At 44.7% G+C, this 14,097-nt stretch overlaps 1 protein-coding gene across 7 annotated transcripts in view; it reads right to left on the bottom strand.

Moving 5' to 3' along the window:
* Nucleotides 1–10,622: 10,622 nt before the first annotated feature.
* Nucleotides 10,623–14,097, bottom strand: part of RBM20 (RNA binding motif protein 20) — a 100,502-nt gene continuing 97,027 nt past the window's right edge. For all 7 annotated transcript variants that reach the window (XM_084210609.1, XM_084210612.1, XM_084210610.1 and 4 more), the window contains one exon: nt 10,623–12,560. In XM_084210609.1, the coding sequence (XP_084066735.1) occupies nt 12,450–12,560 (111 nt within the window). In that variant the 3' untranslated portion in view covers nt 10,623–12,449. The remainder of the gene's footprint in view (nt 12,561–14,097) is intronic.

Here is a 14,097-nt window from a genome sequence, read left to right as displayed (position 1 = left end):
CCACCACTTTCTGCTATCTACCTGTCTCTGTGTAATATTTCAAGCCTCCTTTCTCCTGAAGTTGCTTCATATTTTCTGTCATCAGCAAATTCACTAATTCTCAAGTAACATTAGTGCCAAGCTCATTTACAAAAGCACCTTGCCAGATCTGCAGAGTGATGCTGTACACTCCCCTGGTAACTGCCCTCCAGCCTGACAGCTCTGCTGCTCTTACACCAGGTCTTTAAGGGGGTTATACCTTGTGCAAAATCACCTCTCCCTTTTCTGAAGAACTTTCCACGTGGCCCCATATGAAATGTGCAATGTAAGTCCAGAGAGGTGAGATCCACCCCATTTCCTTCACTAAGCAAATGGCTTGCAGCTTGCCTTACCCAAGAAAGATAAATGGGTTTGATAAACGCATTTCATCTCATGCCATTTACCTCCCTCTCTTTTGCTAGCCTTTCCTTCACCATTTTTTTCTGAATCTGTCCTTATGCTATTAAGCTGAAACCTTCATGCCTCTTCTTGCCCAAATCATTTCACTTCTGTACAGGTTTGCTGTGCTCCTGTCCCTGGCTGAGGGACCTGTTGAAGACATCGGGCCAGTTCTTCCAGAGCTCTGGCATGTGGATTAGCCCGTTCCTCTGCCTTCAGCACAGGAAACAGCCCTGAGATTTGCTTCTATCCTGGCCCCAAACATTTCCATACTCCCATCCTATTATCCCTCACATCTGCAGCCACATGATTAACATCCTCAGCAAAAGTTAAAGCAAAGTGTGAGTTCAGGTTTTGCACATACCCAATGCATATTAACCTCTATCCCCTATAATTTCTTCTTCCTCCTGTTTTCTTCAGCCTTATGCAGGGAGGAAAAACTTTTCACCATTTTTTATTAATGTCCTTTAAAAGACATCCCTTTTGAGACATAGCTTTTATACATGATCGGTTCTTTTGCTTTTTAAAATGATTCCTTGCAATGACAGTTCATTCTAAGTAGCATTTCTGAGGTATAAATTCATTCAACTGCAGCATCTGTCTCCAAGCTTTTCTCTTTGCCTGGGTTTATCTCCAGTGAAGTTAACTAGAGTTTTATCCCCTATCCTGGAGTGTCATTGCAGTGAAATTTAGACATGTAAATCCCCAGGCTCCTAAGGAAAGCTGACTATATGGATTAGTTCCTGTTACTTATTTAAATATGCTCCTTGGAACTCTGAAGCTGCATCAGTCACGCCTGCCTTCATAAATGGGATATAATATTTTGAACATTTGAGGGTACTGTTTATGACTAAAAAACCTGCAGCATCTCAAGCCTCCAAGAAAAAATTTGACCAGAGTGGATTTTCATTATAGTTCTAGGGTAAAAATAAGCAGCTCAGTGGTGGAGCAGACACAGTTGTTCTTTTAGAATTTTCTTTTTTTAACCTTATAAATATAACTGTGCCAGTCACCTTTTGTGGTAAATACTAACAAGGTGTTTTTCTGACCGTTGAGGTCTAAATGTCTACATGCTTTTCTTCACCCCATTTCACATCTGTTTTTTTCCTCCACCTCTCCTCTCCCTCCTTCTGACTTTCCTCCCAGCAAACAGGATGCTGTCCCTAAGTCCTACCACTGGCCTGAAGCCAGAAAAGTGTCAGCATACAAGGACTTGGCATTTTCAGCTCTGCTGCTGCAGGGCATAAAGGTTTGGCACTCAGTGCCTCCCCCAGCCCAGCCTGCTGAGCTGGCCGAAGAGTGTAACATCTCCTGACGTCCTGGCAGGTGTCTGAATGTGTATCCAGGCTCCTTGGCAGGCTGGACCACCTGGTCTGGAGGGAGCCTGTGCTGCTGCACCTTCACTGTAGCCAGAGCTAGTGGGAGAACAGCGGCCTGGCTGCAGGGCTGATACAGGGAAAACCAACTCTGGTCCTCAGTCGTGTCCCCCAGGGTGTCGAGGTTGAATTGTTCCCTGCTGAGGAAGGTCCTCGTGGTCTTCCCATGTGCGTATGGCCAGCGGGCTGGAGGGATCGGGTTGGAGATGGGGCTGCAGTGACCATGCTCAGCCCAGGGGCATCACACCTTGCCCTCCAGGCCCTCCAGGTCGCTGGCTGCACTCACCCACCCCACACCATGCCAAGGTAAGCTGGACTGCAGCCCCAGGCACAAGAGTTCTCAGGACAGCCCCTCAGCCACCGTGCTCCTGGGTAATGGAGCAGAGCTTGGCAACAGTGGGTGCTACTCCCAGCCAGGTGTTTCCAGGGCACTGCCCAGGCTGTGCTGATGCTCCAGCTGGGCTGAGTGCTTCCCCCATCTCTGCCCACCCCAAGGAGCTGGCCTGGCACTCTCTCTGCAGGAGAAGGTGGGGTGTGTCTTCTCGCTGGGGCATGAGCCACAGAGTCAGCACTTCGGGGCTGGGTTCCCACCTCTGACGCCAACTTACTGCATGACCTAAGGCAAGTCACTTAGCTGCTTTCCTGCATTTCCTGACTCTGCTAAACACCAGGGATAATAAGTAACTTTGTGTGAGTGCTACGAAGCTTTGAAATCTTTAGATGAAAAGGCGCTGCATAATTGCAAAGCATTTTTAATAATGCTAATCATTCGCTTCGTTCTGCACTGCCAGTCTCAGGCTGCAGCAGCCTCCAGCAGGCAGCCAGGGAGCATCAGGCCTTGCTCAAGTGCAGCGTTTTCCTGAGTTTGTTTCCATTTTTACCTCATGCTGGTCCAAACAGGAATCTGAGCTCATTCCAGGACCTGACAGAAAGCTGCAAACTCAGAACAGCGCCTGGGCCTTGCAGGCAGGAGCTTTCTGGAAGGCAGGGGAATTTGGGGGAAGGGATTTAAACAGCTGTGTTGACAACACAGACAATAGGAATCTGATTCAGGCTGAGGGGGGCTACGTGAAAGGCAGCACGACACTGAAATTAAAGCAACAGTCAAGAGCAATGAGAGGGAGGAAAGGAGGATTACTTGGGTTGAAATGCTCCTGGTTTGGAAGCAGCCACAACCACGTGTCCCAGGAGATGCCTGGCTGGCACCAGCCTCCTCTGCATCCCAGAGAGCCTTTATCCTTTTAAATGCACTCTGCCAGGGATGCAGAGGCTTCTGGGGCAGAGTGCTTAAGTGTGAACATTAATCCAGAGGATTACAAAGGCAGTGCTTTTGTGAAGCACTGCAGATAGATGAGGTTATCTTCTTTAGTTAGGCCTGCAGAGCTCATGTTTAACCACAATATTATTTTTATTTGACTCACTAAATAACAGTTGCTGGTGATGCCTGTAGCTCACTGCAATCCAGTACCTCCTCTTCCAAAGAGAGAAGACAGTGCACTGCTGAAAACTCCTGTGATTTTATCACAATATATATGCTTTGGGGATTATATCCTAAAATCCCAGCTCCTTGAAACAAGTGAATTTTAGCTTTCATTTATAAACAAAGCATGCCCCTTGCCCTCAAGGTTTTGTGGATGAAAGATTTGAAACCATGAAACTAGTGCAACCTAAAAGCTAGAGAAAACCTGGGAGGTGAATTAAGAGATCCTAAAGTTTGTGGGCTAATTAAAAAAATTTTAAGAAAAGAAATAGTCAGCAAACAACTTCGTCTTGGGAAATGGGGCAGGGCTTGGGCTGACTCCTGGTTTTTTGGGACTTGGGGTTGCCAATATGCCTTTGAACTTTGCAGCCATTCATAAATCCTTACATAACAACAGCAGCCACAACGCACTGGAGCTCCAGAAATGCTGACATGAGGAAAGTGGTGGGAAAAGATTATTTTAGAAACGTATGACAACTCACCTTGAAGCATTACCTGAAGCCTCAACAACCCATATCCCCTTGGAAAAGGAGCACCTTTCTGCTCTGGGAACTCATTTTGCTCTGTAGAAAACCTTTTGTAGGTAAAGAAGAATTCAAAGGCTCCACAAGATCACAGAATTGTATTGAAAGAGGTTGAATACATGACTTGATCCCTTCCATTTCAGGAAAGTGATTCTTCTTTGTTTCAGTGGGTGGTCTTTGCTGAAAGCCTCCAGGACCAAAGAGCAAATATGAGCTTCAAAACCCTCATAAGCATCACTCTGCTTTATCCTGTCTGCATCTTCAGGCTCATTCACAAGCAATCAAGACGCCACAGTGGCTCTAGTTCAGTACCAGCTGACCCACCCCAACTCCCTGCTCCTGCTGAGCCAACATCCACTCTCTCAGACCACCTGCATGGTGCTTTCAGCAAACAGAATTTACTTCCCACTTCGCATGGCTGACAAGAAGTGATTAATGAAAGTGAGCTCATGCCATTCCTTGCTATGGTGTGAACATGCCCCAAGTGCAGAGAGATGGAGCAGCTCCTGGAAGGAACATATCTGAACAATATTTCTGAGGGGTTTCTTTCAGTTTTTTTCCTGCTTTCACCAGGCTGGCAGGGCCCAGTGCTCCCTCACACTGTTCATGTCTGCTGCTGTTTTAAACAAGTATATAACTTGCCTTAGCGCTCAAGTAGTTTTCAATTCAACCAGACTCTCACTGCTGGTTTTAAGATCAGACCCCACAGAAGGGCTTTGGGAAGAGTTGTGCTGATGGCTGAACTACAGCAGCAGGTGGTGAATCAGCGCTTGCCTCTGCAGGAAGAGAAAAGCAGAGGAGCATGTAACTCACAGCTTGTGAACATGAAATCACAGGGATATCTTGGAAGACTAATATCTAGCATATCCATTCTGCCTGCCTGAGTTAATCTTTCCCAATTGGAATCAGGCACTGGAATAGCTCAGCTGGAGTGGGGCTGATGCTCATTAGCATCAGGACAGACCTGGACTGCTCTTGCTGCTGGTCTCAGTGCTCTTTTTCTCACTCTGCTATTGAGCACACCTGTTTGAGGTCTCCCTTCTTTCCAGAGACCCTGTGGATTGTGGCAAGGGCACCGTGGGGAGCACTGACACCAGTCCCTGTGAATGTCTTGGTGCGCCTATGTCTTGGCAAGCTTGTCACCACAGCTTCCACCTACAGACAATGCTGTGGGAGGTGACAGTGAACAGGGTAGATAAGCAGGTCAGAAACACAGCTTGGGCACACCAAAACAACTTGTGATTGTAATGGTGAAGCATGTCCCATTGCCAGCTGCTCAGTGCTAAAGTCCATGCAAGGCAGCACAAGCCTTGCTCATGCACACACATGCACACCCACCCTCCAGTGTGCCCACGCCTTGGGAGCCAGAACCTCTACAATGCACTAACAGTTCTGCTGTGAAACTGTTTTTTACATCTCAGCACTGACACAAACAGGTAAAATTTTCCTAGTTCTTCACCACAGGTGTGCAAAACACAGTGTGGCTACACCCCGTGAGCTCAAGGTGAAAATGTGCTGCCAAGAACACGTTGCTATCTGCCAAAGATAAACCAGCTGCAATGAAAAAGCTGCCCAGCCAGAGAAGAAACCCACAAACAAAACAGGCTTCCTGTGTTCTCTAAAGACACCAAGGCAGTGTTTAAGGAAGGTGGAACTAATATGCGTGTCCTCAAACAAGGCTCAGGAACAAGGGGAGGACAGCTTTTAAACAACAGCCTTTGTTTCTAAGGCACAGGGAAGAAATTAGGCTGAGAAAGCTGCCTCCTGACCCAGGGCTGTGCTGCTGATACTTTACTGTGTTACCTTGAGGAATAGTGTCCAAGACTCTGCCTGGCAATTATTTAAACATTTAATAGGCTGAATTCAGCATGCCCTACACAGCTTTCTAGTTCACAAAAAGCTTTTGGACGTGCCCACTCATTCAGATGATCCAGTTAATTAAAAATTGATGTATGCTCCTATTTCAGTTTAAAGGAAGCTAGTTCAGGTAGCTAGCTGAGTGCTGCTTCTGACAGGCAGCCCTTTAACTAGAACAGGCCTGATGTGAACTGAGAGAGCTTCTGGCTTTGGGTATCTGATTAGAAATCTCACCCTGCAGAAGGCTGATGCAATTGTGTGCAGATCAGCCCTAAGAAAACCATCTTCAAAGTGTGGGAGATGGATCCTGGTGGCCCCACTGCTCCCCTGCCTGCTCCCAGGGCCCTCCTGACGCTGGCAGCAAAAAGGGACAGGTAGGAAGGAAAACATGGAAACTACCTCTGTTTCTTTCACTTCTGCATCTGGGGAGTGAGGTTCCCATGGTGCCATAAGCATGTCAGATTAGTACAAAACTGTTCCAAAAAGATAGGGGCCAGATTGCCAGTGCTGTAATGCACCATAACTCTGCTGAAGGCAAGGAAAGGGGAGGTGGGGCATGGCAGGAGAGCTGGGAAGGACTGCTGACCACCAGGTCAGTAAGACCAGCTCAGGCCCTGCAATGACAACTACAGAATCACAGAGTATTCTGAGTTGGAAGGGAACCACAAGGATCATCACATCCAGCTCCTGGACAAAAATTCACACTATGTGCTGCTTGTCTAAGTGTTTCTTGAACTTTGTAAGGATTGGAGATGAAACCAATTCCCTGGGGAGCCGTTCCAGATCCCAACCACCCTCTGGGTGAAGAACCTTTTCCTAATATCCAACCTAAACTTCCCCTGACAACTTCAGGTCATTGAATGCTGATCTGCATCAGTATTTTGTGTTCCACTGCTGCATTACCTAGTTCCACTAAAATGTTTCAGGGAGAATCCCTGTCTCTTGTTGAGTCCCCCTCTTGTCCCCAGCCAGGGGAACTTCCCCTCCAAACACATGCTCCCATGGCCTTGCATTGCAGCATTGCATCAGTGAGCGAAGCACATGAGGAGAGCTCGACCTATTGACACAGATCCGTGGAGGCCGGTGGAGTTGGATGTGGGAACATAAGCCAAGGCAAACCTGTTTTCTGGGATGCCCTTGCTGCCACCTGCACAAACACAGCACAGTCCCAGGGCACTGAAAAAGAAGGAAGGGGGAGGCTGCTCCACACAGTGCCTGCCAGCCCAGCTGATGTGCCAGGGCAGCGTCCCCCAGGCGAGCCCCACGTCAGCCTGGCCCAAAGCAGGCAGCACCATCCCCAGCTCCCTGCACACCCCTGTCCTCCCTCCTGGTCAGCTTCCCACAGAGGGCTCCTGTTTTGGGACAGCCTTGTCCTGCACTGCGGGGCAGGCTGGACAGCCCTGCTGTTTCACAGCCTGGCTGTCCAAGTGAAGTCAGTCACAGCCTTGTGTCAAAAGGCCAAGCTGATGTTTTGTTCACCTGTGAAGTTTTCCAGACCTGAGTTCTCTTTTCCACCAAGAATATTAATCATGACAAAACCTCGACTTGAAACATTGTGTTTGAACACCAGAGTTTGGATTTTTTTTCTTTGGTATGAACATATGATTTCATTTGCCTGATTTCTAGAGCGAGAGATTCACAGCCCCAGTGAGATGGTATCACATGAACAAAGGTTTCAATACATCCAGGACAGAAGAACTGAAACCATTTGTGCTTAAAATATATGACATGTGTGCCTCACCTGCAAAACTGTCACTTAAAAGGCACTGATTTAACGAGCTGCAGAGTCAGAAAACTGACTGCCAGCCCTTCTGTCCATTTCCCCAGTCATTCAGTGGGGCAGACAGGACCCATTTCCCTCCCAGAGATGGGGATGGGAGGTGTAACTCATGCTTTGATAGTGCCCCATGCCATGCCTTGCACATGGACGGGACATTGGTGTCTCAGTTTTCCTTTCTGTGTTTTCCACTGAATGAATTCATCAGATCTGGTGATAAAGTCTCCCCTCAGCTTTTGTCCTCTTTGCATTCTTTAAATATTTAGTACAAGAATGTCTTTAGGTCACCCTGGCTGAGGCTGAGTATTTCCTCCCCAGAGCTCTGGTTGGTGCCAGTGGTGGTGAGCCAGGGGAAGGCCAGAGTGGGAAAGGTCCCTGTATAGCTGGGGTGGCACTGGGGAGGACACTGCTGAAAAGAAGAAAAATCAGGAAAGGCAAAGGGAGAGGACAAGGGAAACAAAAAAATTGGGTAAACTTAAAGGATGTAGGTTGAGATGACATGGAGAAAGTTCCTGGCTGGGCAATATTTTATGTGATTCTTTCAGAAGGCTGAGAAGACAACCTGGATGGAGACAGCAAAAAGCCAGTGGGAACAGACAGGTTGCCCAGTTCATTTGGAAATAAAGAGAAAAAGGGAAGTAAGGACATATCTAGAGGGACTGGAGTGGGTAATAACAATTAATGATAATTACAGGGTGAACTGCTGAGATGTGCTCACTTCAACTCCAGCACCAGCTGATGGCAATCACTCACAATCTGTACTGTGGGAGCTCCCTGGAAAGAACCACGAACCACAACTTGTAAAAATTGTATTTAAAAGCAAATCTTTCACACCCCTGCTTCATTCTTACTTCTTAAACTATCTTTTATTCACTTTGATTTATTAATAGATCCCCTAGGAAGCTAGAAGCATGTTGTTTCTGGGACAATTGCCCACCAATGTATATGCTTTATAATTCTCTTTATTAAAATCTTTCTTCTTAAGAAACACAAATTGAAACACTTTGCAATCAGTTACACAGATCAGTTAATACTGGTGACAGGTCCTACATAATTAAACAAGTACTAACAAATTTCAACTGTTTACAAACCAAAACTTAAATTAACAAGATTATATAAGCTCAATAAATAGTACATCTGGTCCAGTTCAAGTATAATTCAACAAATCACAGCCTTAATCCTTAGAGAACAGAAAAAAAACCCTGAATATAACCAGCCTAACACTAATTTAGTGTTAAAGCCAGTGTGAAACTTTGTCTGATCTAATGGGGCAACTGTTTAATTCTTTCATTTTTTTCTTCAAAGGAAGTAGGTTGCAGATTGACATTAAAGACTATTTGAGATCAATGCAGATTTCACAGAGATGAAAAACATAGTCCCTATTATAAAAGTGCAATCTTTGGTTGAGATGTATTGAAATGGTTTTGATATATTAAGGAAGCTCCTTTTTAAATATCAATATTTATTTGGTTAGACCTGAGCCTGCTTTGTGCTATATACACATATATATATAAAAATAAAGAGCGTGGATTATAGTGATGACAAATTATGCCAACTAAAAAAAGTCAAGATTTTAATATAATAAACCAAAAGAAACAATGCATTTTTACACAAGCTGAGGAAGGTAAGGGGCTGCCTACAGCAGAATTCTTTCTCAGCAGAATAGGTAGTAGAGAGAAGTTGAGGAGTGCCTGTCAGCATTGTATGATGGCCTGTTGTAGAGGGAAGGAGATTATCTCTGAGTTCTCAAAGTGCATCAGGCTGCAAACTGATCATGGGCGTCATTAGGAGCTAATTGAGACTTGGCATTGCTTTCAGCTGTTGAGGTTTTGGGGAGAAAGGACCTTCTCAGAAGGGGAAGTGCCCATTTGGCTGTTCCCAGGATTTTGCAGATTGCTCTTTTGTCAGGACAGAGCCCAAAGGGATGGGGTGTCCAAACCAGCCCTACAAATATCTGGCTCTGATCACGGCTGTGGGGCTGGGCTCTGCACCTGCATTGCTTGCCTGAGTCATCTCCCTCCAGAAGAGGAAACTGCACAGGGCAGAGATGCCATCTAGAGCCACCTCCTTCCTCAGTGGCAAGAGCCTGTAGCTGTGACCCAAACAAGGTGTCTGGACCCAGGACATTTCCTGCTGAGCCTCGGTCAAGACTCCACCTCTGGAGACTGAAACTCAAATGGCTGGGGACTAAAGCATACCAAGACCCACTGTATCAAGGAGGGAGTAGTATTCCTAATGCAACTGTCTAGGGGAAAAAAGGAGGTTAATTGCAAGCTGTGAATAAAGGGAATGAACCTGGTTCAGAACCAGAGGAGGGGGAAAATAGCTTGAATCATCTCCCATAAATCCAAAAATAAGCCCCTGGGTAAACACTCATTTTAATTATTCTTCTGCTGCCAGTCAAAATCTCATGGTTACCTGCTGCTTTCCCTGCCTGCCTGTATCCACCTGTTGTCTGTTTTCAGAAAGTGTGATTTAAAGCTCTTTGGCCTGGGAAAGTCTTTGTTGTGGATTTGTGCCTTGCCTATAATAAAGGCAGTGGACCTGTAGCTTCTGCTGCACTACAAATAAAGAATAATAACAGTGATACTTTTCTCATTTGAGGTTACCTGGGGATAAAGCTGCTGGAGGCATATGACTTTGATATACAGTCAGCTATGTCTCACATCCAATTAAGCTTAACCACATGGTCTAACAAGCTCCCATTAGGCTGGTGAGAGCCCCAGTTTGATAGCAGGGCTAGCTTCAAAGATTTGATGCTTGATTTCCTTCCCTTGTGTTCAGTTTGTGCTGAAGGGCACAAAGGGAACTTCATATTCAGATGATACATGACCAGCTAGAGAACTGCACTTTAGAAGACAATTGCACAATCTTTACTGCCATTTTCATCATCTTACAGCCTGCAATACAAGCTCTTGTCCTAATAGCCCTGCGCTCAAGTTTCACTGCAATGTGAAAAACAAACAGTCAAAGGAAAACCCAACCCTTGAAGGAAAAATACCTGGTTTGCAATATTGGTGGGTTCCTTTCTTCTCCATAGGGGAAAAAAACCAAAGCCCCCTACCAAAAAAAAAAAAAAAAAGAAAACACCAACCAAAAAAAACAAAACAAAACACCCCCCCCCCCCAAAAAAAACAACCCACCAAAAGCCAAAAAAAGCCCCCACCAAAACAACAAACCCCCCCCTCAAGACTAAAACTAAACTAGCTGTTTTAAATAACTGATGGACACGAGTCTTAATCTACTTCAAGCCTGGACAAAGGAGGATTTAGGCTGTAATGTTTTTCATTTCCCCTTGTTGTTTGGTAGGCTCTGTCTGAATCTGGGATGCAAAGAATCCCTCAACTTGCAAGAAGCAAGAATTCCAACTATGAAATCTGAACCTACCTCTGGTAAAAATGAGTGGAAAGCATAGGCCATGGAATGGAACAGGGCTTCAGGCAACAACACCAAGCACCTCTGAGAGACACTGCCTGGCTACAGGGTACTTCAGAGAATGAGCACAGCTGCTGGCACAAGACATAATTGAACAAATACTTTGGTGGAAGCAGTTTTGGCAATTTAGCCACTTTGCAATATTGTGCAACATCCCTGTCACTCTTAGGGAAAGCTAGAACCTTCTGGGAAACTGTTTCCTCTGCACAACATCTAAAGAGGACATCCAGTACCAGCAATTTTTACAGAACACACTGTGATGAATATTAGAGTCAGGCAACGAATGGAAATGCCTGCAAATCCCCATCTGCCCAGATTGCACAGGGCATTTTATAAACTCTGGGATCAATCCTGGCAATGGTTTGCATGCGTATTCACTTTAGTACACAAAGCCCTATTGAAATGAACCAGAAACTTGTACAGTGCATTTCAAAGGGACTTTGCAAAATACTAAGCAACAACTGTGCAGAAACAATAGGTCATAATAATGCCAGAGCTGCTGGTGCATCCTGTGTTCTCAGTGCAGTGCTCTGTGAGCCATCAGTTGTTTTATTCACCTTAAAAAATTCAGGGAAATAAAATACAAAAACAATATTAGAAAGCTGGCATCTTTCCATAAAAGCCAGGAAAATTCAACATTGCCAAGCTGAGGAAAAGCAAGCTTTAAAGAAAACAAAAAGACCCCAAAAGCAAGGATCTTGAATAAAATGTCTAAAAGAGACATGGTCCAAATCTGTGGCACTTTAAAAGCCCCTCATGAGAGTTTCAAGTCTGTAAGACTCAAAGTTGGCACCCTTTAGAATTATCAAAAAGAAGCGTTTCAAACACAACGGTCCCTGGAAAACACCCTGGCCACACCATGGAAAATGCTGAAACCAGAGCAGGCTGGCTGTCAGCACGTGCATTTGAACTGCTCTTGCTGTGCTGGGTTCAGGCTCTGAGGTCCCTGGGACAAACTGTGGCTCCCCTGGAACTGGCACAACACTGGCAGCGTACAGTCAGTGCTTGACAACACAAACATTTGTCATTTCACCAAGCTCTAAGACATGGAGGTGGGTGCTGATGGGGTTTACGTTATGCCATCTACTCACTAGTTTTAGCAAAATGGCTTTAGATATCCAATGCAAATCCTACTTCTCACTGGGGCAATGAGTGAAATGGCTGAAGATATTTTAAGCAACATTAAAGCCTATAAATAGTCACATCTCCTTTCCTTCCAGCGTCCAGTGGAGGATGCTGAGTGCTTCTAAGTACTCCACCTGACCTGACATGTTACATCAGAACTAAAACTTTAAGAATCCCTGAGAATTCTGATTTAATCTAGGAAACCACTCCCAGCACGCAGAGTGTGAGAAAGAATTGCTCCACTTCTAACAGATATGCCAGCATTGCTTCACCGTGGGAAACAGTTTCAGGCATTTTGGTTTTTAATGGCACTCTGGGCATAGATGCATGGAACATGCTCTTTATTTCCCCTCCTCTGTACAGTGCAAATTGACAGTTATATCATAGAAATTAAAAAAAAAAAAAAAAAAAAAGACGTATCAGCATTCACTCATTACAGCTCTTCCAGTTCATCTGCATCATAGTTTTTTCTTTGCAAAGTGAGGAACAATGCCAGTGTCATCCTGAGGCAGAGGGCTGCCTTCTTCCTTCACTTTCAGGCTCTCTTCTGCAAGCTGGGATAGATACTTCTGCAACCACATAAAAAAACCAAAGCATTGTTACCAAAACTGAAAATATTAAACACAGGATTCTTTATGTCTCTTCAGAGCTCTAACTCTTCCAATATCTAAAAAGGAAAGAAAGCACACAGAAGCCACATTTTGGTGAAAACTCAAGCTAGAAAATATGGCTGTGTCAGGAAAATGACCTGAATACATGCAGAGCCTCAGAAGTTCAGAGCATTACTGTGTGCCATGGGGGAAACTGGTGACAGAACCAGGAGGACTCTACTCCCCATCAGTCTGTGTAACCAAACCTCACCTCTTCTCTACTCCCCTGTGCTACAGGGCAGGAACTAACTCCACTGAGTCAACTGAATTCTGTCAGGAAAGTACTTGTGTGTCAGAACATAAATGTGATTTCAGAGTCTTGATTTAAAGTTTATATATTATATTTTCAGCATGTCCAGCTCAGAGATACACTTTTTGTATGAGAACATTTTGTTTTAAGGGAATAATCACACTCAGTAATAATCAACACAATTTAGCAGCTTGGCTAGAGCATTTACCTTTATTGTGTTTCTCTAAGATAAAGCCTTTCACTGCTTTGGGTACTCACTGAGATTTAAAAGAACAGACATGGCCAGTGAGGCTTTCAGCTTTTTGGCAGTGCTCTTAGTTGGCAGAGCTGCACACAAAATGGGTGATGAATGGGTATGGGTCTCAAAATAGTGCTCAAACCCTTTATTCAAGGTCAGCAGACACAGAAATGGATGGAAAGAAGCTTTTTCAGCAGCAGCTAGTGCAGAGACACCTGGGAAATTCCAGCATAATAATGTAGAGGTATTCTTCTTAATGATTTGCACACATCACCTTCATCATACTCAAGAATAACTGATCTACACATTATTAGGATCATAAAACTCCTTTTCTAGCTATTTACTCATTCTGATTTATTTTTAAAAGATCCTTTCACATCACTGCAAATTTTTCTCTACTTGCAGGATTTCCCCAGAGTACAGTTTACTCTTTGGCATCCATGGGAAAGAGATTAAATGAGAAATGGCTGTAAAAATCCTAAGGGCTGTGTTAGAATTGCCACATTCTCTCAGATAAATACAAGTTTTGAAAAAAAGAGGTTTGTCTGAAAGTTACTCAGCAATGGTAATGAATGGACATGCCCATGGACAGCACCCTTATTACTCTGACTAGAGAGATTGGGCTGTGGAAATTACACAACTCTCAGTCCTGATCTCTGGGTGCAAAATTCCACGTGGCAAAAAGCCAGAGTAAATGTTACAGTAGTATTCAGAGATATAGGGACCATAAAGGCTGGGAGACGTGTTCTGTACAGCGTGAACTGTAATAAATCACTAACACTTGTCCCTGGATCAGATAACCCAAGCTTTTGGGGCTTTTCATGAGCACCGACCAAAATAAGACTGAGTTTTATCCAATACCTTTAGCTGATGTTGCCAGCTGTCATGAGTATCACAAAGATCAGATTTGAAATTTGAGATTCAGATTAATATATAGCAAAATGGCAGTCAAGCAAAAAATGTGGTTT

The sequence above is a fragment of the Fringilla coelebs genome, assembly GCF_963513975.1.
Source record: "Fringilla coelebs genome assembly, chromosome: 8".
In the NCBI taxonomy this organism is placed as follows: Eukaryota; Metazoa; Chordata; class Aves; order Passeriformes; family Fringillidae; genus Fringilla; species Fringilla coelebs.
The sequence above is the reverse complement of the archived record's forward strand: the minus strand, read 5'-3'. Positions and strand labels throughout refer to the sequence as shown.